Genomic DNA, 22,480 nt, shown 5'->3' with positions numbered 1-22,480 from the left:
GTTAAAGCATGTAACAAGAAAAAAAATACACACCTGATATGGCTGCATAGCGAGTGTGGCCATCTCCCACAATACAACACCATAACTCCACACGTCAGTGCTGCTTGAAAACACCTGTACGAAATATTGGAGATAAATAATAATAGATGACGTTACGGAATTTTACTTTTAAGTTACGTTAATTCACTAACGAGCAATAACGAAACATTGCACTTTACTGTAAAAATCAACGTTCGAGAACTTTGCCACCGAATAGTTACGATTACTGTTGTAATAAACATCGCGTGCAAAGTGTAGAACCTCGACTCGTATCTACAGGCAACATTTCTGTTACAGCTCGCTAATGAGTATCACTTTAGAGATCAACTCACCCCATCTTTTAAGCTTTCAGGGCTCATCCACCGGACGGGCAGTAGGCCCTTGGTGCCTTTCCTATAGTAATCAGTCTCATAAATGTCTCTGGTCATGCCGAAGTCGCCCACCTTCACGGTGAGGTCGCCGGCCACCATGCAGTTGCGCGCCGCCAGGTCGCGGTGCACAAACTTCTTGGCCGATAGATAGGCCATGCCGTCCGCTATTTCTATAGCCATCTGAAAATTATAATGACCTTGTACTGAATGTGCCGTGTATTCGACGGTGGAATAAGCAGAAGAAGAAATCGGTATGAAAAACATGGCGCACTATATTTTATTTCAAAAGTATCTTTGAAGTTTCTACAATTGAAGGTTGAGATTGATCAATAAACGTGTTATCCAACAGACGTTATCGGCAACTAAGAGTTAGAATTGTTTCCCACCACCGTTATAAATACAATTTTGGTTACTGGCTTAAAACTTAGTGCCAAAGGTTTTCGCTATCATTACCTGTTACTGTTGATTAAGTCGAAGTAGTATTGTAGTTGTAATGTACTCTGGGCGCGACTGGCCACAAGCAAAGATAACTGGAAAAAGAGGCAGAGGTGAGCTTAGTTACCTGCAGTATGTTCTGCAGCGTGGGCGGCGCGTCGCCCCCCTTCTTGGGCAGCGAGGATTCGGCGTCGGGGCGGTGCGAGCGCAGGTACGTCTTGAGGTCGCCGCACTCCATCAGCTCCATGACCACGAGAGTGGGCTGGCCGTTGGACACCACGCCCAGCAGCCGCACCACGTGGAACGTGTCGAACGCTTTCATTACCGACGCCTCGTTCAAGAACTCGATGCGCTCCCTGTACACAAATATATATTTTATTCAAATACATGTTAGCTCTAGAAGGGAGTGGAAGAAGAACACGTTTTGGCGACCCCGCGTAGCGTGGGATAAGGTCAGGAGGAAGAAGAAGAAGAGACATGTTAGCTGCAATCTCACCTGGTGATAAGTGTTGATATATTCTAAGATGGAAGCGGGCTAACTTGAACAATTTTTATTAAATCCATACCCCTTTAATTTCACACGGCATCGTACTGGATTGCTAAATCGCTTAGCGACAAGGCTTTCCCGGTAGGGTACTAACTAGCCACGGCCGAAGCCTCCCACCAGGCCAGATTTAGAAAATATAAAATTTCTAATCCTTGCCGGGAATCGAACCCGGGGCCTCCCACTAATAAGACCAAAGTGATTACGACTGCACCGAGGAGGTCGGTAGTTACCACTTAATCCTAATCCTAATAATATTACAAATGTGAAAGTGTGGATGTTTGGATGTTTGTTACTCAATCACACCAAAACTACTGGACGGATTTGGCTGAAATTCGGAATGGAGATAGATTATACCCTGGATTAACGCAAAGGATACATTTTATCCCGGAAAATCAAAGAATTCCCGCGGGATTTAAAAAAACGTAAATCTACGCGGACGAAGTCGCGGGCATCAGCTAGTAGTAAATAAATGAATAAAGGTAGCTCACCTGTCAGTGGCATGCTCATTGACAGTTTTCACAGCGCACCGAGTTTCCGGTTTGCCTTTTTCAATGTTCTTGGCGATACCTTCATACACCTGTAAACAAGTTAGGAAATTCAGTATACCCTGGAAAAGTGTACCTAATTCAACAGCAAAACAAACTTCTTCTTTCGCTCCCAGGGTATTGTAAAAACCGTAATATATGTGAGCAAAGCTAGGGGCATCATCTAGTGACCAATAAAGAAAAGAGATAGGATAGAAGAACCTACCTACAAAAGATCTGTTTTTATAATACGATATAAAAGGGCCTGCACTAATGACTAGGAAGTGCTTCAACACACGTAGTATATACACCTACATATGTATATATATTTGTCTGCTTATTTTTGTTATTAAAATTTTAGTTTTTCATAATAGATTAGTAATTTATAGTAACTAGATTAGTATAAGTGAGCTCGCCATCCTCACACAAATTTTTTACAGTTTACAGAGCATGGCCATCTGTGTTTATAATTAAATGTTGTTTAATGTTGTGAACAATAAAGGAAAAAATAAACATACCATGCCGAAAGATCCTTGTCCAAGTTCGCGTATGAACTCGATGTTGGCGCGCGGCACCTCCCACTCGTCGGGCACGTACACGGTGGACACGTACTCCGGGTTGACGGTCGCGAACAGCTTGTTGGTCTCCGCCTGCGGCAGCAGCGCGCGCCGCGCGTACCACACGCCGCCCGCGCCCAGCGCCAGCAGCGCCAGGCACCCGCCCACTATGCCCCACACCCACTCGTAGCTTAGTTCCGCCGTGCGCTCCTGTCCAACCAACACTTATTTATAAATAAAACATTAATGTATTTTTATTGAGCATGTTTCAAAATTTTCAATCGTCACTTTACACAGGTTTAAAAATGTATTAAAAGTATGCTCCTGGAAAAAGCATATTATACGATCAAAGTTAAAAATATCAAACGATAAAAACGCATTGATTTCAATCGCTCTAGCAGTGCGCGGGGCTGCAATTGCTTGTATGACATATTATTATAAATTGAACACTTGAAAAGAGCAACTGCCGAGTTTCTTGCTGGTTCTTCTCAGTGGTAACGGTATTCCAAATCAGTGGCATATTATTTTGACGATTCAAAAGCACTTGTAAAAGTTTACTTGAATAAAAATGTATTCTATTCTATTCTAATCAATGTACTATTACAAACCCCTGTCGAAAAGTGAAGAAAAAGGGTGCAAAAGTGGACGCAACTAACAACGAACGAACAGCCGTGCAGTTAATTGAGATAATATCCGTGAGCTCACCGGTATAAAGACGTAGCGCACGGCGGCATCCTTGCCCACGCCGCTGAGGGTGACCGGCGTGACGCTCACGGAGTAGTTGCCGGGCACCAGGTTGCGCACCGGTACGCTGTGTCCTGACGCCTCGTAATCCTCGGCCGTGGTGCAGCTTGACAGTAGACCCACATCCTGCATTAACCAACGTATTAGTGTTATTAGAGCTTATCTCAGATTGAGATCGCACTGAGAGCGTACTTTGAATCTGCTCAAACCACCTCAGACTTAAGACATTGTTAAAACAAGACAGCATTATCTCTGATATAATATCTACCTAGTTTTATCGGAAACTTAAGTCTGAGCAAAGTCAGAGTACACCCTATAAAAGCCTTAGACACATTATACTAATTTCAATGGATCAAAACGTGTAGCATATTACATGAAAAATGTGCATGCCATGACCGAGCCCCAACCCACCCAACTCTACCTGATCTAACTCTACATTTCTTTCAATTCAATATAGCTAGCTTTTTGAGAAAATTTTGTTGAAGGCATGTTAGCTACAGTCTATTATGATTATCTCTCTTCAATTTTTTGCGCAATATAAGATTTTCATAGAAAGACTTCATGACATATTTTGTGAAGTCATAAGTTCTACAAACCTTTTTGCTCTCGCCGACAAGTGACGCTTTTACTTTGTAAGCAACGACGAAACCGTTCGGGTCCTCTGGAGGCTGCCACGTCACATTCAATTCGGGCTGGGTTTTGTTCAAAACTGCGACGTTGAGGTTTCTTACGACATCAGCATTTTCTGGAACAAGATTGTTGTTAAATAACGATTTATTCTAAAATGGCCGCACGCTAACTTAAAAGGGGTATGGCAGTTTATGAAACCTCTAATCGGTTTCGACGCTGCACGACACTGGGAAGCTAAAGCATTTTATCGTGAAACCTCCATGCTTGAGAGTTCTCCATAATGTTACCAAATGTGTGTACCAATTCGCTCTTGGCCAGTGTGGTGGACCATAACCTATTGTAAACTCTTCTCAGAGAGGAGACTTGTGATCAGTAGAGGGCCATCAACTGGTTGATGAAACAAAGTCTTAGACTGCATCATCACTTACCCAACAGGTCAAATTAAAGGATTAACTTATCATTGAATATAGGTACAAGTGTAAATTAAAAATTTACAGTAACTAGAAAAGAGCTGATAACTTTCAAACGGCTGAACCGATTTTCTTGGATTATAGCTAAGAACACTCTCGATCAAGCCACCTTTCAAACAAAAAAACTAAATTGAAATCGGTTCATTACTTTAGGAACTACGATGCCACAGACAGTTAGATACACACGTCAAACTTATAACACCCCTCTTTTTGGGTCGGAGGTTAAAAAAAACTGCATGTTACGTACCTCCTTCTAGCGTGCGGAAAGTGTAATGTGCGCGCGTGGAGCAGAACAATAACTCGTAGTCGCTCTGGGACTCGTTCTCGTGCTTCTCGCGGCACGCCCAGATGTTGACGGTGTACCACGTGAAGTGGCGCATGTTCTCCACCCGCAGCGAGCGCACGCTGCCGTCCAGGTCGTAGTACAAACTCTTTACGTACTCTGTAAATACGTTTCTTTTATTACTACATAGCTATAGCGTGCAAAGTAGCGGGCAGGTCACCTAGGTAATAAGTGATTACCGCGGCCCATGAACATGCGCTGCCGGCTTTTCAGAATTTCGTTGACCCGCCCCTTGAATAACCCCATGTTCAAATCTAGTGGGAATACTGTCGCAGTTTATTATCCCTTGCCGTGTCTAACTATGCTGTATCTATTATCACTACTATAGTATATGAAAGACGAGGAATGGCATATAGAGGTTCGCGAATTTTGAGACCCTTTGCGCGGACAAAAGATAAGCGATATGTATTGAGAAAAAATAAGAAGATTCTAATAGCTAACTGAGATTTGAAGTCAGCGCTTTTCCGGATCTGCTTCATTGCCACAACCTTCGGTCGAAGCCGAAGCGAAGGTTAAAACTTAAAAAACCCTTAAACGGCGGCCGGCCTGCGCAACTTGTCGCGCTTTTGTGCCTTTTTTTATATGCCGAAATTGAACAGTTCGTTCAATTGGGTATTTTCCTACTTTTGAATTTGATAAATATTATTACTTTATTATAAACTAGGATAAAAATAATGACTTACGCTGAAAAAAATATTAAAATCCAACAAAGATTTACAAAGTTACAGGCATTTTAATTTTGGAGTGGGAGGGTCTTCTATCCCTTTCTCGCAAAACGAAAATTTGTATCAAACCGCATGAAGCTACTATGGCATTAGTGACGGAGTGACGTCAAAATGCTACTTTCGCTATCTCTGTCTAATCTGAAATATTTAAATGCTTATAACTTTTTTGTTATTTGATCGATTTAATTAGTTTTTTCAGTTTACGTCATTATTTTTATCCTAGTTTATAATAAAGTAATAAAAAAATTGGAGTAAAATAGCCTATTTTTATTTATTTTTATGCATAGCAGATTTTGATTTATCGAGCAAAATGTCGAAAAAAATACTCGAGTAGGTACGGAACCCTTGGTCAGATTCGCACTTGGCTGGTTTTTGATTCAGGTCTCCACTCTCAACTCAAAACACTTCAATGGACAGATTTTTACGATAAAAAGGTATATAATACTTATTGCTAATTTTAAAAGAAACTGGCAATAAAAGGTACTGGCGCCGCCACCGACACGTGCAAAATTTTTATAGCCCCAGCTATGTTATGTTATTTATAGTTACAAAAACCACTACTCATGCTGGTATAAAAATGCAAAAGTAACAAAATATCAAGTAATTAACTGTTTTATGACTCTTTTCACCATCAATAATATATAGCACCGATAAAATGTGATAATAAAAATATATACCTATTCAAGAATATGAGATTATACAATATGGCATGCAACATTCTGTTTCTACTGAAGATACCAGTAAGGCTAGAGACAAATGTAGCTGAAACTGTGTTGGCAACTGATGATGCAGCCAAAGATGGAGCGCTTTAAGAGATGCCTATCCACTCTTGGCCTATAATTAAAAATGAGTATAGCCTATGTTATAGAGAACATGCATAATAATCTTAAGTTTCTAGACCGAGCGCGGTTTAACACAGTCAGCCACTTTCTCCTTGGGTAAACTGCATAATCTGAGTAGACAAGAAGCCCAAAAAGATTTCCAAGTGCGAAATTACGCTATATTTATCCCTAGCCTTATTGCACAGCTTAAACTTTAAAGTATACAAGGGAAGATAGCCATGTAACCTGAAGAATGATCCTTAATGATGCAAGCTTTAACCTGACGGCGGCTGCATTTGGCTGAAAGTGTAACGTAACATGAAGCTCGAACACGATAAATTCCTTTTAGAGAAATACTTACATATAGGTACTTGCCTATTATGTTGATGGATCCAAAGAAAGAAAAAATAGTTATGGATCTACTTTACAAGCTTGTTTGAAATAAATATAACGACAAAATAAAAGATATAATACAAGCGGCTATATCATGAAAGGCTAAAAATAAGGAATTATAAAAAGTTGCAAGCGGCATTAAGGGTGATTGGCAATTAATGTGAAATAAAGTACTAGTAATAAGCTATCATTTGACCATCATTCTTTTGGGGTCCGGAACCCTGAATATATGAGGGATTCCGGTTACGTTCAGGGTTGGGAAAGTGGAGTCAGGTACTCACTTCCTTGGGTGACGTTCGTGTAGTTGCTGCCGAACAAAGGCATGTGCGCGGAGCTGAGGATGACCAGCATGCTGTTGACGCTCACGTCAATGGAGCGGCGGATGCGGCTCGCGGCCGACTCCACCGACGACGACTCGTTCACGGTTTTCTTCACGTATACCTGGTGTACAATACGAAAAATTACCATAATTTTTTTTTTAATTACATAAGGAATCTGCTGCTGATGTACCACTTCGAATTGGGTAACTTAGCCTAATACATAACACTGAAAGGTAACCCTATAGACTATAGACGCTATATATTGCCGAACATCTATAGTTCTAACATCAAAAGTCGTAGGATCTCGCTTTAGGACACATCTAGAGCTCGATAAAATGTTCTCAGAGTGTCCGACTACATGTGAACTCACCACCACGGTGATGACTCGCGAGTGGCTTGCAAACTTTCAGCTCTGATCAATCTCGAAAAAACGCGCGTGGCGGGGCGCGCGTCGTCACGGCACACGCACTGCTTGCCCTTCATATCACCCGTCAGCTTGGTCTCCTTATTCTCAGTGCCTCCGCCTCCCTTGCTCAAGCACCGCAATAAATGCTAGTTAGAGCTCACCAGGTTCTGCAGGGTGTTCTCGAAGTCGATGCTCTCCATGCGCTCCTCCTCGGCGACGGAGCTGAAGCGTGTGGCGGGGCGCGCGTCGTCACGGCACACGCACTGCTCGCCCTTCACGTCACCCGTCAGGTTGGTCTCCTTTTTCTCGGTGTCTGTGCTGCTCTCCTCGCCGCGCACCGCGATCAAGTTCACCAGCGCACTCGCTGCATAAACAACGCTCCAATTATTTAAATACATATAATGGACAAGAGATGGATAAGAATATTATATTCTTATATTATAATACCGCGAGTTCGTTCGCGTGGATTTAGGGTTTTTTCCGGGATAAAAAGTAGCCCATGTGTTAATCCAGGGTAACCTCCTCGTGTGTCTGAGTGTTGCGGGTAATAGCAGTGCTTGGGCTGGTGTACCCTGGTAACATGGTTAACGATTTCTCTTCATGGGATATTGTTAGCCCTGGCTAATTGTCCTGGACTGGACTGGCCGGTGGTATACATGACGGATTTTCCTCACGAGAAAAAAAAGGGTATGCCTAATCTATCTTCATTCCACAGCCAAATCCGTCAGGTAGTTTTTGCGTGAAAGAGTGACAAACATACACACAAACTTTCGCCTTAGTGATAAGTGTGATTCGTCACCGAATAAATCTAGAAAATGGCATCAACTATCACCAATTAGCCCTGATCAGCTGTGAATTCACAACCCCGTGCATAACACACGGAGTTGTGGATTGAGGCACTGACATTAAAAATGTTCCCTTTCACTATCAGCCATCTGAAAAACCTGATCCACTTTTAAAGCTATCATCAATTTTTTAACGTAATTTTTTGCCAGTTTAAAAGATTAAAAAAATAGCACATACGATTGTTGCAGTAGTTGACGTTGAGCGCGAGTATCTTGGGGCGGTTGTAGTAGTTGGCCTGCACCTCCACGTGGTAGAAGGCGATGGTGCCGTTGGGCATGGCGGGCGCCTGCCACCTCACGGTCGCGGCGTTCTGCTCCAGTGACTCCACCGTGAGCCCGAGCGGCGGGCTGGGAGCTGCGAGCATTCATTCCACACTTTCAAGCTATACCGTAGTCATTTTACGAAGAGCCTACTGATGGACCTTTCGGTATTCTGATTTCCTGCCACATACTCGAAATCTTCAAAAGAAGAGTGAACTAGTAAATATAGTAAAATTATGAATAAGTATCGCAACGCCGCAAATGGGTCACAAGGCTCACGCCGGTACTTATTGACCAACTGAACCTAAGGCAAGAGTGCCATAAGGACAAGGACGGTATGAAAATGGTGGTATTGTATATAGCAAGGGTGACATAGATCAGGTCAGTGGGTACTCACATCCGGGCAGCGTCTTGAAGTATATGATGGGGCTCTGCGCGCCGCGCTTGTCCTGCTGCGTGGTGTAAGTCTTGACGTAGGCCGCGTAGCGCGTGAAGGGTGTGAGCTTGGTTAGCGGGTGGAACAGCGGCTGCACATCGCTGCACGAGCTCTCCAGGATGGTCTTCTTGTCTTTGGGGGGCGGCGGCGTGGTGGCCGTGTTGTTCAGCACCTCCTCCATCGTCTTGTCGCGAACGTTCCATCTGGAATTGGGTACTGTGTATAAAATGAACATTTAAAAAATATGCTAAGCTAAAATGACACTTAACGCTACGGAAATATCTATTGAGTTCTTGGAGTTGGTAAACTAGTGGTGTGTTAGACATAGGTAATCATTTGTAGTTGTTGTTGTTGTAAATGCAGTGCATGTTGCACGTAAAGACCGCCACGTATTACACGTGTAATATCTCGTGGCTGTGGAACACTTACGTGTCGGAGCAAGCGTCGCGCTGGCCGTACAGTGTGACGTTGTGGTCGGTCGCCAAGAAGTAGATGGAGAAGCCGAGCAGCTTGCGCATGTCGTCGATGCAGTACATGTTCCACGTGAGGATCGCCACATCCTGGAGCAGCTTGTGCACCTTCAAGTGTAACATCTCTTCGTAACCTGTGGAATAAATACACTTTTAGGGCCAATTCAAATAAAGGTTACTCAGGGTTGATCACTCATATAAATTAGCCTTTTTATTTTCGATTTTAAAACTATACATTACATAGTGCAGCAGCTCCACTCCACGTACCAACTATACTGATTGAGGAATGGTCTAATTGACCACCAGTTGAAAATGTAATACCATCGTCAATTTTACCTATCTTTTAGATTAGATCGTTCCGAACTACTTACACGTATCTTACTTACAAGAAGCCTGGTCGCCGTTGTTGTCTCGCGACACCTCGGTCTCGCTGAAAGTGGAGATCGGATCGAGAGTCATGTTTTTGAGCTCCTCAATGTTTTTGTAGCAAAGCTTCGGGTTGAAGTGTACAAATAGTTTGCCTCTCTCGATGGATATCGTGCCGTGATTCGACCAGTTCCATAGCAGTTCGAGATTCGGATTATTGAATATGTACAGGCTCTGCCCTCTAGAACAAAGAAACATTGCAGTTAACTTTTGGGAGACTTCCTACTTAAAATAAAACGACATGCGTAACTTGCAGGATGTGAAAAAAAATTAACTGATATTGTTAAAAATAAAAATAAAGTAAAATTAACTTCAAAGCGAGGTAACCCTGACCCTTGATCAATTTTTAACAGACTTCCAAAAAGGAGGTGGTATCCTAATTCAGCCTGTTTTACTTATCTCTAAGCAACATTTTGATTGACTCTGACTGACTAACAATTTCGTGTTATTAAAAATATATTTTTTACAATTATAAGTGGCATGATGGCAATCCATTCGCTGTATATTTTAGATATATTCGAGATCTCGGGTACCTCGTCCAGCATTCTCCAGCACGGCCATCGTGTTGCTCAACTTAGATAGGTAGGTAGTGTGATAGGTATCACTTGCTAGCAGGTCTGATTGCAGCCAAGTGCTAGTTTATAATTATTTCTTAATTCATGGCCATTGTGTTGCTCAATATAGATAGGTAGGTAGTGTGGACATTACAGACTCACTTGTTGTCGGTCTCGCGGCCGCCGATGGTGCGCAGGCTGCGCAGGAACATGAGCGACACGAGCGGGTAGGAGCGCACCACGCGCAGGCTGCCCGAGATCTCGCGCACCTCGCCCAGAGATTGCTCCAGCACGGCCATCGTGTTGCCTGCCAACAACGATCATGATCATATTATTGTTCTTTGCGAGCTTGTGGCAGGGCGTTGCCAGTCGCAACCATATGGTCGGACGGTATGGATGATCTACCATCTGAATGCCATAAGCAAACGCCCCTTTCTGAAAAAAAATTGCAGGGAGTTCTTCTCCTCAATAAGGGAGGCTACTGAAGATTGAAACAAAAATCCTTTCAAACAATTTTACTCACCACCGCCGGTCCGAAGAGAGATATCCAGCGTGCCTTTGACGTGAGTGCATCCGTGGAACAGCTCGGCAGAGGTGATAGAGTCGATCTTGCCGCCCAAACACTCCTGGTTGCAGCCCCTGTTCGGACAACGCTGGCATGTGGAGTTGTATCTGCTGCCAACCTGACCAACAAACCAATCAATTAATCCACACTTCCATACATTTCATACACAGTTGAGAGAGAATCTAAAACCATTTTTGTACACTTTCTTGCACCTGCCCGTCAATTTTATGAGGTGTCTAGTTTTTTGTTCATAAGACGAGCCGCGGTAGTTTTTACCACTTAAATTATACCATAACGACGTTGACAACAAAATGCCACTCGTCTGCAAACTTACCTCCATATATCCGCTAGGACAGAAGTACACGCAGGAGCGGTTGAACAGCAGCTTGTACGCGCGTATGGTGGGAGCGCGCTGCACCGCGTCCGCGAAGTCATCCTGCGGCGGCGGTGTGGAGCGGCACTCTTGCTCTGTCACGCAGCGTCTTGATAACTGCAGAGTCGTAAGGTGTGAGATGCACACTTGATCACATCATCCGAGATACACCAAGGCACTTCGATGGCTCCCACGTCAGTCTTATTGCGACAAAAGTTTAGATGTCAGGACTGATTTCTCGCACTAATTAGGTATGGTAGATAGTATATTAGATAGTATGTTAAATAGGTATATAACTATCGACCTCATATCCGCTGAAGAACGTCCACGTCGTCGTGCTATAGTGCAATCCATCAATAAGTGCGACAGGTACATATTAGTATTACCTATAGAATAAGTAGGTAGTACATAGTAATAGTAGTAGTAGTAATAATTAGGTACAGGTAATTTACCAACGTACGTCTTTACGTAGGAGCTGGCGCCAGCTCGACAACAAGTAATTAAATACGAACTTCACACAATAGTGTACATGACTTTTATAAATCGTTCTTCTTGTGTTTTTCGGTCTGTTATTTTGAAAGTATGGAACAGTGATGATTGGCTGATTTGCGAAAACATACTAATTAATTTTCTAAAACTTACGTGACGTCTAGTCAAAATGGATGAGCAGAGCCTTCGGACACGCGTCACAGTTTTTTATGACTGACAATTTTCTCGATAACTATGCAGCTGGCCTTAAAGGTGGAAACAGGTAACAGCCCTTAAATTAGCTAGGTACCTCATAGGTATTGGCGGGGCATCTATCCACGCAGGTGCGCTTGTCGTCGTAGCCGAGAGAGAAGTTGGCGCAGACGTGGCAGTCGCTGGGGGAGGGCCCGTCGCAGCCGCCCAGGCACGTGTGGTGGCAGCACTTGCCGTCCGCCATACAGGCTCGACCGTTGCATTTTGTTGGACAATCTAGAGACAAGATGCCCAACTTTATGTCAGTGTTTTATAAAGTACACCAGAGAAATGCATCTGAGGTACACGATCAAATTAATGACTCAAGTTTTATATATAAACCTATGATATAAACAAAATCATAGAGTATGAGTTGAAAACTAAAAAGGCAAAAAACTAGTAGTTAGAATTATGTGTCTGTGGCGCTTCCAAAATAGATGGTCTATGTAGATAGAGTAGTAGGTAGTAGATTATGGCACCGATTTCAAAAACTGTCTACAATATAAGTTTAGATTTTTTGTCCATCTATTTATTAGTAAATTAGTTTGAAGTACCTACAAGTTTTATAGGTATATGGTAACTAGTAACTACATTATTTAAAAATTATTGAATACTTAAGGTGCTGTGGGTGCTTTTAAACGGTGTAATTTTTCTTTTTTTTTTTTGTTGTAACTGCTTTGTAAATATTTCCAACTTCAAGCGTTTAGCAGTTTGATTGACCAAGAAGTTTAGGAGTTTTACCTTTTTTCTGACAATGTTTGTCGTCCCAGCACAGCAGACGGCCCGTGAAGTCTGCTGGACATTGAAACTGGATCTGCCTGTGGTCTTCCATCCGACTCTGCGCGTTCGGACATAAACCGCAAAGCCGCGTGTCGTAGTTCGACTGTAACAAACACCAGTGGTTTAAATAGATTACCACTTCGATAAAGCTTAGTTTACAGAGCTTATCACTTGTAATTAGAAGCTGCGACTCTCTTAGTAAATAAATCCATCACTCGTACTAGTCAGATTTAAATTAATAAAACTGTTGTAGGCGCTGATCTCCTATATGGATACCTAATACCTATTCCAATCTAGTCCAGTATATTAAAGCTGGGACAGTTGTTTTTTGGTGAAACTATAGCGATCCACGATCCTTTTTTTAAATTCAGATACAAGTTAGCCTTTGCGGAGTTAGAGGGAAGCGCGGTGTTTGAGGTTGGCGAACACAGCAGATACTAAGCTAGAGGTGTATTGTATTGCACTGCACCATATTTTTTCGAAGGTATAGACTATAAGCAAAACGCTATAAACTTACAGCTATATTTATATTATGGCGTAGTTATTTTATTTTTAACGAGCTTTTTTCCGTGACGTTGTTCGCGTAATTTATAGCGTACTCGTATATAGCACTCGGGCGTAATGTATTCTAGCTCTCTGTCAAAGACTTTTCAGAATCGGATATAATTAGTTCCGGAGATTAGCGCTTACATCCAAACTTACAAAGCTCTTTATAATATTAATGTAGGTCTACAAATAACAATATACATGTTTTGTTGTCGTGATCTTCTTACCTACTTATAATCCGGTTGATGTTCAAGATTCGTAACCAAGGGTTTTTAGGCGGACTCAGATGAGAGAAGCTGGGGCATTGAGAAGCTGAGGCATTAATTAATACGGAATGCCAGCCATCAAAACAATAATAACAAAGTTATTTTTATTACACAACTAAAACGGAACTAATAACAAAGAAATCCCACGGTCCTAGTCCGAAACAAGTTTTGTAAGGAACATTATATCGGCTTCGTCTGAGAAGTGAGCACTAACCGCAATGCCGTCGTAACATACTACAAGTCAGTAGCTCTGGTATGTAATCCGCATAACAGAAAATAAACAGGGCAAGGTTTTATAGAATTTCATAACTAGGTAATATGAGTCTGCATCGTAACCTCATTGGTGACGTTAGATTAATGGTAGGGGTTACGACGTAGACAGCGGTCGCGACGCAGACAGGAGTCGTAACTAGTAACCTCTTCCATTAATTACCGAACTGCGTGTCCGGGATTGAATCCTGGGCACGTAGTTAGTAATTTCGAATAATTTTCGAAGGTATGTTATCATGCACATTTATAACACTTTTTTACTTCCGGTGAAGAAAACCATCTTGAGGAAACCTACATGACTGAGAGTTCCCCATAATGTTCTCAAAGGTGTGCAAAGTCTGCCAAGCCGCATCATGGATACCACCAGCCACGGGGGAGAACGTCGGACCCTTACCAATTAAAAACCTCACGAAGTTCCCACCCCACCGCTGACGACAAAGCACAAGGGAGCTTCAAAAACAACGCTTCGTCTCTGCCACACCCGGGGATCATCTGTCGACAACGAGAGACAGATGATCCCCAACAGACGCCGAACGAGGACGTGTAGCTGGTCCGGTGTCGGAGCACGCCGCAAGAACAGTTCGCGAACATAGTAGATACCAAGCCAAGCTTTAGAGATGTATTGCATTTCACCATATCTTTTTGAAGACATACCTAGTATCTACAGAGGTATTATTCGAACAACAAAATTCTTACCCTAATGATATTATTTTCAGCCTCTGGACTGATGCGCGACCAGTCGATAGTGTTGGCGTAGCAGAGCTGGTCGTTGTTCTGAATGCGGACGGCGCCTCTCTCTATCCTTGTAAGAGAGCGAAGTCCTAAAGACTAAAAAGAAGGAAAAAGGAAAGATTAATAAAGTTCACATTAAAGGCGATGCTAAAAGTATCGTTTGAACTTTTTCCTTAGGAGTGCTCTCCAATATCCATGGTCGCTCCTAGTTGAGCGTGAGCGAATCAACATTTACTGACGAGACGTAATGATGGATGATGTTTTAAAAACACAAATCAACGTTAGATACCTACCTACTATGTTATTACTTATTTTGAAAACTAATATTTTTAGTTTGCTTTAAAGCTGTTAGTTTTGCAATTTGGTTGTTTTTTACCTGGTATATTTACGCACGAAGTTGCCTCAATTTTTGGCACAAATAAGTCATAATTCATAACAGTTTTAATAAATATGATTTTACCATATTTATTGCTGTCGGACATAAAATATAATGAGAGTGTAACCTAGACTTATGGATATGAACGCTTATCATATCGGAAAATTGACTTTAAAAAAAGTGATGAACTAAAATAAGTAATAGCTTGTGGTTACCTCAATGCCATTATCGAATATAACAAGAGCGAAATCCTTGAATAGCGGCGTGCCTCGTATCACAGATAGGTTCGGGAACAGGTCGCCGAGGTTACGCACACCTTTCAATCTGAAATAAAATGTCTACTTTAAGTTGATCTCTAATACATCGTTAGTACATAAGAAATGAAGAGCTCTGCCAGAATCTACATAACTTACGGTGAAAAATTGCGCTAACTTTAAATTTTTATTGCCATCTTCATTTCCACACTTTCATCTACAGTTCATAGGCGCAAAGAAAGAGAGTAAGTACCTACAACTCCATTAATATTATATTTTTGGCTTTGACTCAACCCTTGATAGGTCGTTGATTCAATGTCAAGCTGAGAGCTCACGCATTCTAGTTCGCTCTGCTAATCGGGCTATCACAGAATATAATACATATAATAGCAGGTACTAACATATTTATATTTTTAACCCCCGACCCAAAAAGAGGGGTGTTATAAGTTTGACGTGTGTATCTGTGTATCTGTGTGTCTGTGTATCTGTGTATCTGTGTATCTGTGTATCTGTGTATCTGTCTGTGGCATCGTAGCGCCTAAACGAATGAACCGATTTTAATTTAGTTTTTTTTGTTTGAAAGGTGGCTTGATCGAGAGTGTTCTTAGCTATAATCTAAAAAAATTGGTTCAGCCGTTTAAGAGTTATCAGCTCTTTTCTAGTTTTCTTGTAGAAAAGAAGGTTAGATAACCGTTAGGTTCATAATATTATGTCAATAGACAAATGTCAAGCTGTCAAGATGGACGTTGCCACGTTGCCTAAATACATAATTATTTATTTGAAAAAATTTGAAAATGATGTTTTGGAAAACTCAGATACTTTGGATCGTCGGGGGTGTTATAAATTTTTAATTTACACTTGTTTATGATAGTGTTTTACTTCAAGGAAATCTCTAAATCATTTTTAAATACAAATCAAAAATTGCGAAACCGGCAGAGTTCTCCCCTGCGTGCGTCACCTTGGTTTTTCGGCTACTCGAACAAAATAATATATGTATACCTACCTACCTAGGTAAGTAGGTATACCTATATTATTTTTACCAGTTAGTTTTTGGACTTTGGTTTATTCAAACAAACAAACAAAATTATTGTTGACTGGTTTCAAATACTGAAAATATCTACTTGGCCTCCAGTTCTCATTTTTCTACGAATTCAATACATCATTGATTATTTAGAATGCTGACAGCATTTAGCCTCCGATGACGTATTTTTCTACGAATTCAATAGAAAGCCACTATCGTAAGATTGAATAGGCATTGGTTCATAAAAATATTAATTATCATAGTAGATTTGCCAAGCCACTATTTTGAAACAGCTAGTTTTATTAATTAACAAGCGATTGCGTGATTTCTAGGCTTAATAAGGTGGACCAAAAAATCAATTTTTTCCGGGTAGGTATATAATATGGCTTTGTATTGAAAATTATTTTGCTTTTAAAAATGGACACTAATTTCGAGGGTGAGGGCGGGCATTATTGCAAAGATTAGTTCAGTTCAGACGTACTACCTAGTGATCATAGCTTACTAACAACATTTAGTTATCTAGACATCCATATCCATACTTCCATACCAGACACCAGTATTATAAATGCAAAAGTGTATCTGTCTGCCTGCTAGCATTTCACGGCCCATCTGTTTAACCTTTTTGATGATAGGTACAGAGATAGTTTGCATCCTAGGTAAGGACTTAGGCTAGATACTTTTTGTTTCGGAAAATCAAAGAGTTCTTATGAACTCGCAACACCGAGCCGAGTCCCTGTGAAAAAAACCCCGGATGGGTTTGAAACTAGTCGGGCTTACATCGACTAAATACGTGAGTATAGCTGGTATATCCTAAGCTTAAAAAAGTTGATGTGAAATTCTTAAAAATCCTAAATCCACGTCGAAGTCATGGGCATTATATATTAGATACAGAGATAGCTTGTATCCTGGAGAGAGGCTAAGGCTACCTAATTTTTACCCCGAAATAGCAAAGAGTTCCCGTTGGATTAAAAAAAAAAATTAATCCACGCGGACGAAGTTACGGGCATCGGCTAGAAACTATAAAAATGCGAAAATGTGTCTTCTATCTGTCTGTCTGTTAGCTTTTCACAGTCTATCCGTTCGATTTTGACCGATTGTAACTCCTTGTGACAGTGCATACCACCGTCGCAAAGAGGCCAGCCCACTGGTCCCCATCCCTACTCCCTATTAGTTATTAGTGTTATTACCTATATATCAATATGTAGCCGGTGACCTCCCGCAGCTTGGGGAAGCTGACGTTCTGAAAAGAGGCGGCGGTGACGTGCTCAATGAGGACGATACTGAGGTGACCCTCGATCACTCGACACGCCCCTAGCTTCTCCATCGCGTCTGGTTTGTTCCTGATGTCCATCGATGGACATACTGCAACAAGAAAAATATAATATCTTTAATACGTTGATAACACTGAAGATTCTAAGAATACCTACTTAGGAATAGTTTAGAGTTACGCGCAGTATCACTCTCAAGTCTCAGTTTTCATTGGGCAGATAGGTGCATTCAAAGTAATAAACAAATAAAAGGTAGGTAACTATTAAAGAAAATACATAGCAAAAATTGCGAAACCGGCAATTTCTTGAACATCATAAGAGTTAGAAATAATAATAAAATATTTTAAAGACAAATAAAAGTACTTTTGTCTAATTTTATTTTTATAAAAGTACTTTTGTCTAGTTTTTAGGGTTGTGTACCAAAATAATAAAAAGAAACTCTTGCGAGAAATTCGTCTGTCACACATACCTATTTTAAGTGAAAGGAATCTAAGGTAGTTTTAAATAATACTTGCCTTACCTTACTACAATTGGTAACTAATAAGAATACGAGATTACGATAACAAGTTCGTAGGGGATATATTATGTAGTGCATAAGCATTTCTAAACTATTACGTAGGATATAAACACGATATACCTAATACGTGAATGGTAAACGTCAGTAACTCTTGCTTGCTAGGTATAGGTATAAAATACATATATTATATACATATATATATATATATCAGTACTTAGGATAAGGAAAACAACTATAATTGATCTTAATCAGTATTAAATGGTTTTTTATTAGTTCCGCATTGTACTGGGTTACGTGCTAATGGTCTCCCATGAAGCAACGACTGGAGTCCATTAAAGATAAGTTTTGCTAGACTGTGACACAGTAGCTGCTGTAGCCTGTGACTAACGGATAAGTACTGGCTAATCTCTCTCGTTGGTCCCTCATGACAGATTTGCCAAGACCTCTTTGCCAAGTCAACATGTTGCGGTAAAAGATTTCATTAAATCGGGTCTTGTTTTTAGCCAAGGCATAAAAGTTGAGCGCGCCAGTTTGTCTGACCATGGGATAGGAGATCTTCTCAAACATCATCAGCTACTCAATACTTTCATTTCCGCGGCTTTATGTCCAAAATAACTATAAGAATACCAGAAGTGGACCTCAATAAAAATATAAGAAAGAATAAATATAACCCTTATTTGCATGATTAAGGCTTGATACTCAACAAAACTAAGTTAGCGCAATAATAACAGATTGATAAAACACGTCCGCACACTAAGATCGACCGAACCAAAGTGAGTCCAACTCTAGCAGGCCACTTTCAAGATAGTTTTCCGAGGTGGCGCCACGGTTGCGTTCCTAAAAACATTACCAACAGATGCCACGTGACTTCCGTTCAAAAGCGCGGCAAACATGTGCGATAACACGGCCGTCCTGTGCACGCCTCCGTCCCTGGATGGCGTTTATGTCTGGAGCAGTTGCTGAGAACAAAAACAGCAATAAGAAAATTTGATTTGGCTATTTTCCGAATACCAAGACGTGGCCTCCAATCTACTATCCCATCAACGGCCAGCAACCGGAGGTCCACATGTCCCAAATTCCAATACGTGGCCTCCAATCTACTATCCCATCAACGGCCAGCAACTGGAGGTCCACATGCCCCAAATTCCAATACGTGGCCTCCAATCTACTATCCCATCATCGGCAAGCAACTGGAGGTCCACATGTCCCATATTCCAATACGTGGTCTCCAATCTACTATCCCATCAACGGCCAGCAACTGGAGATCCACATGTCCCGTATTCCAATACGTGGCCTCCAATCTACTATCCCATCAACGGCCAGCAACTGGAGGTCCACATGTCCCAAATTCCAATACGTGGCCTCCAATCTACTATCCCATCAACGGCCAGCAACTGGAGGTCCATATGCCCCGAATTCCAATACGTGGCCTCCAATCTACTATCCCATCAACGGCCAGCAATCGGAGGTCCATCCAACACATGGAATTCGCAAAATTTAAGCAATCATACAAAATGATTTATGAACAACCTATTTCCCGAATTCCAATGAGTGGCCTCCAATCCACTATCCCATCAACGGCCAGTAATTGGAGGTCCATCCAACAAGAACTTCGAGAAATTTAACCAATTAAACAAAGGGATGTACGAGCTACTTGTATATCTGATACGTAGACTTATTCTGAACTGTTCCATCGGCGGCCAGTTCATCTTACTATAAATCTTAACTTCTATTGTAATTGATTAATTCTACACGATTAAATACCATCACAACTTTTATCTTCGTACCAATATACAAGTTTGAAGCATAATGACATAAAATACATTTAAGATAAGGTAAAAATAAGTCTCATACTAGGTACTTTAAAATAATACCAATGAATCCAAGAGCCATAAGATGCATTAAAATGGTATTATTACCTGACAATATCTTAGGCCATCTCTAAACGCTTGACATACAAGTCATCCAGTTTTAAGCAGGGGTTCATATTGAATAAACAAAATAAATAAATGCAATCCTTTATATATTTAGATACAACCTTTTTCATTTTAGGGAACCAATATAATAACTAGATTCTTTCCAATGATTTATCCACAGCAAATGACCTATCTCGTCATGATTCACTCTAATCACTTGCCAAATACAAGTCATAGGAACGACCCATCTCCTATCATATTCAGTCCGTCGGTGGGTATATTTTATTTTCTAACAACTCAGTCATTAATTTATTTTATATTTTTTTTAGCTCGGCTTGTCCTGATCTTAACAATGAAGAGCAAAAGAACATTCGTATTTAATACGATTCTAATAAAAGTACTAACGGAAATCTAAAATTAAAAATGAGACTGACTCGATTGAAATCTTTTTGGCTAAAGTAATTCACACAATATAAGCAATTCCCTTTTATGAAGTAACAGAAGCATTATTAAAAACATAAGTATATCTCACTGGTAACAGGCATTATTGCCTTTCTCAAAGCGTTGAATGTGCCTACGTACCAACACACTGGCTTGCATATCTCACGAGATCAAGTCTAAGTCGGTATGTGAGTAAGAGTCACTTACTGTGCTCGCAACTATTCAAAGAAAGTGCCTCATACTACAACACATACCGACATCATGAACACAAGTAAAAACAAACTGGAATGATCTTACCAAACAGCATAAACAAACGCTTAGCAGCACTTATCATATTGCCTCATGAAACAGGCAGCAGATCTCACTGATACGCCACGATGAGGTACCACGTTTTGCAGCAACGTGCGTGGCGTAGCACCACAGCACTATCAAGATGTCACGGCAAGTGACAAGCCTCGCATCCACGTGGAATGCGCAGTATTGCACCGGAAATTTCAAAGAAAAGAAAGGTAAATGTGAGCACAGAGTTCAAATGAAGGAACTCTCGTTCGGTTAAGTACGTCTGTCTCTATTATGACAGCTGTACCTATTCACATAACGATTTACAACACATGTAACGTATACCGTTACCTTCAACGACAGCATAACGCCGGTACTGAATTCTGAGACGCCATGTCTAATTATTATTATTATTATTATTTTTCAAAAATTTACATTATTGGTACTTCCCAAAAAGTTACATTAGTCATTAATGGATCAAGGTTGACTGATTCTGAACGTTTATCAAAACAGTCAACATAACGTGGCCATATTTTATTTTACCAAACGTAGGTAGGTTTTCACGAAAGGTGACAGTAATCGAAATGACACATTAATTTACCGGCTTCTTTCTTATTTTCTTAATAGATATCGGACAGTGGAAGAACCAAAACTAGTTCACAAAAACCGTAGGATATCACGGTTAGAACGGAAATAATTTTTCAGTTTTACCTACATCGACAAAAAATCTACTGTCACTGTAAATTATTATTTATGGCAGTAGCCTAAACGTGAGGGTATGTGATAACCCTTAGTACTATGACAACAATTAACCGTTAAGCCACACACTCGTTAGCGTGTAATATTTTCCACACCAAACGTTGATATTGAAAATATGCGCGTCAAAGTTACAAATGAAATAATGATTAGACCTTACTTTAATCAACGAAGATGCAGGTAGATGTGCGACTAGCAGTCGATTCGTCGCCACGCACAATGTTGGTACCTGTACCACTCGTTAGCGCGGGTACCGGGCAGCAGCGATTGTCAAGTGTCCACGCAACCTGTAAACGTGGCTCGGACGAACGGTGGAAGGATAACACTTTCTTACTTGAATCACGTTTTCGTTTACCACAATGCTATTGAAACAACACTTACACAGAATATACAAAAAGCAAAACTACTACAAAACTTTAAAAATCAAGTTTAAGTACTTTATTTTGATTAATTGATTCTAATGTCGGTCAGATGAACCAAAAGCGGGTGGGTAATTAGGTTACTATCCCACTTCTGATATAAGAATACCAGAAGTGGACCTCAATAAAAATATAAGAAAGAATAAATATAACCCTTATTTGCATGATTAAGGCTTGATACTCAACAAAACTAAGTTAGCGCAATAATAACAGATTGATAAAACACGTCCGCACACTAAGATCGACCGAACCAAAGTGAGTCCAACTCTAGCAGGCCACTTTCAAGATAGTTTTCCGAGGTGGCGCCACGGTTGCGTTCCTAAAAACATTACCAACAGATGCCACGTGACTTCCGTTCAAAAGCGCGGCAAACATGTGCGATAACATAACTAAGGATGCTTACGTCCAAAATAACTAAAAATGAGCTATAATGTACAAAATAACTAAAGATTCGCGATAATGTCCAAAATAAACTAAGGATGCGCTGAAAGCAGAATATGGTCGAAAAACGTATTTTTTAACTCAAGTGACGAAAAAATCTATGCGTTTGCAGGTATTTGCGTGACAATAATCATCTGAATAATTGTCTACTACATCAGTCATTCATTATCATCACTAATTAATTGATGCAAAACCTATCGTCTAATGGACTCCTAAGACTAAT

General features: G+C 40.8%; 1 protein-coding gene across 4 annotated transcripts in view; it reads right to left on the bottom strand.

The window, feature by feature from the left end:
- LOC123870062 (insulin-like receptor) overlaps window positions 1-22,480 on the bottom strand; it is an 82,015-nt gene that overhangs the window by 7,288 nt on the left and 52,247 nt on the right. For 2 of the 4 annotated variants that reach the window (XM_045913229.1, XM_045913243.1), the window contains exons 2-24: window positions 17,408-17,582; window positions 15,161-15,269; window positions 14,534-14,665; window positions 12,717-12,858; window positions 12,034-12,212; window positions 11,217-11,372; window positions 10,841-11,000; window positions 10,480-10,624; window positions 9,724-9,944; window positions 9,297-9,471; window positions 8,829-9,070; window positions 8,349-8,525; window positions 7,487-7,689; window positions 6,881-7,040; window positions 6,453-6,506; window positions 4,565-4,759; window positions 3,814-3,962; window positions 3,179-3,343; window positions 2,435-2,683; window positions 1,881-1,969; window positions 973-1,201; window positions 372-590; window positions 34-114 (exon numbers count right to left, since the gene is read on the bottom strand). In XM_045913229.1, coding sequence (XP_045769185.1) covers window positions 34-114; window positions 372-590; window positions 973-1,201; window positions 1,881-1,969; window positions 2,435-2,683; window positions 3,179-3,343; window positions 3,814-3,962; window positions 4,565-4,759; window positions 6,453-6,506; window positions 6,881-7,040; window positions 7,487-7,689; window positions 8,349-8,525; window positions 8,829-9,070; window positions 9,297-9,471; window positions 9,724-9,944; window positions 10,480-10,624; window positions 10,841-11,000; window positions 11,217-11,372; window positions 12,034-12,212; window positions 12,717-12,858; window positions 14,534-14,665; window positions 15,161-15,269; window positions 17,408-17,582 — 3,806 coding nt within the window. Of the gene's footprint in view, window positions 1-33; window positions 115-371; window positions 591-972; window positions 1,202-1,880; window positions 1,970-2,434; window positions 2,684-3,178; window positions 3,344-3,813; window positions 3,963-4,564; window positions 4,760-6,452; window positions 6,507-6,880; window positions 7,041-7,486; window positions 7,690-8,348; window positions 8,526-8,828; window positions 9,071-9,296; window positions 9,472-9,723; window positions 9,945-10,479; window positions 10,625-10,840; window positions 11,001-11,216; window positions 11,373-12,033; window positions 12,215-12,716; window positions 12,859-14,533; window positions 14,666-15,160; window positions 15,270-17,407; window positions 17,583-22,480 lie in introns of those variants that run through there. The other 2 variants (XM_045913238.1, XM_045913250.1) reach the window with 2 other exon arrangements.

Source organism: Maniola jurtina, chromosome 2 (assembly GCF_905333055.1).
Source record: "Maniola jurtina chromosome 2, ilManJurt1.1, whole genome shotgun sequence".
In the NCBI taxonomy this organism is placed as follows: domain Eukaryota; kingdom Metazoa; phylum Arthropoda; class Insecta; order Lepidoptera; family Nymphalidae; genus Maniola; species Maniola jurtina.
This window is presented reverse-complemented; position numbering and strand designations above follow the sequence as displayed.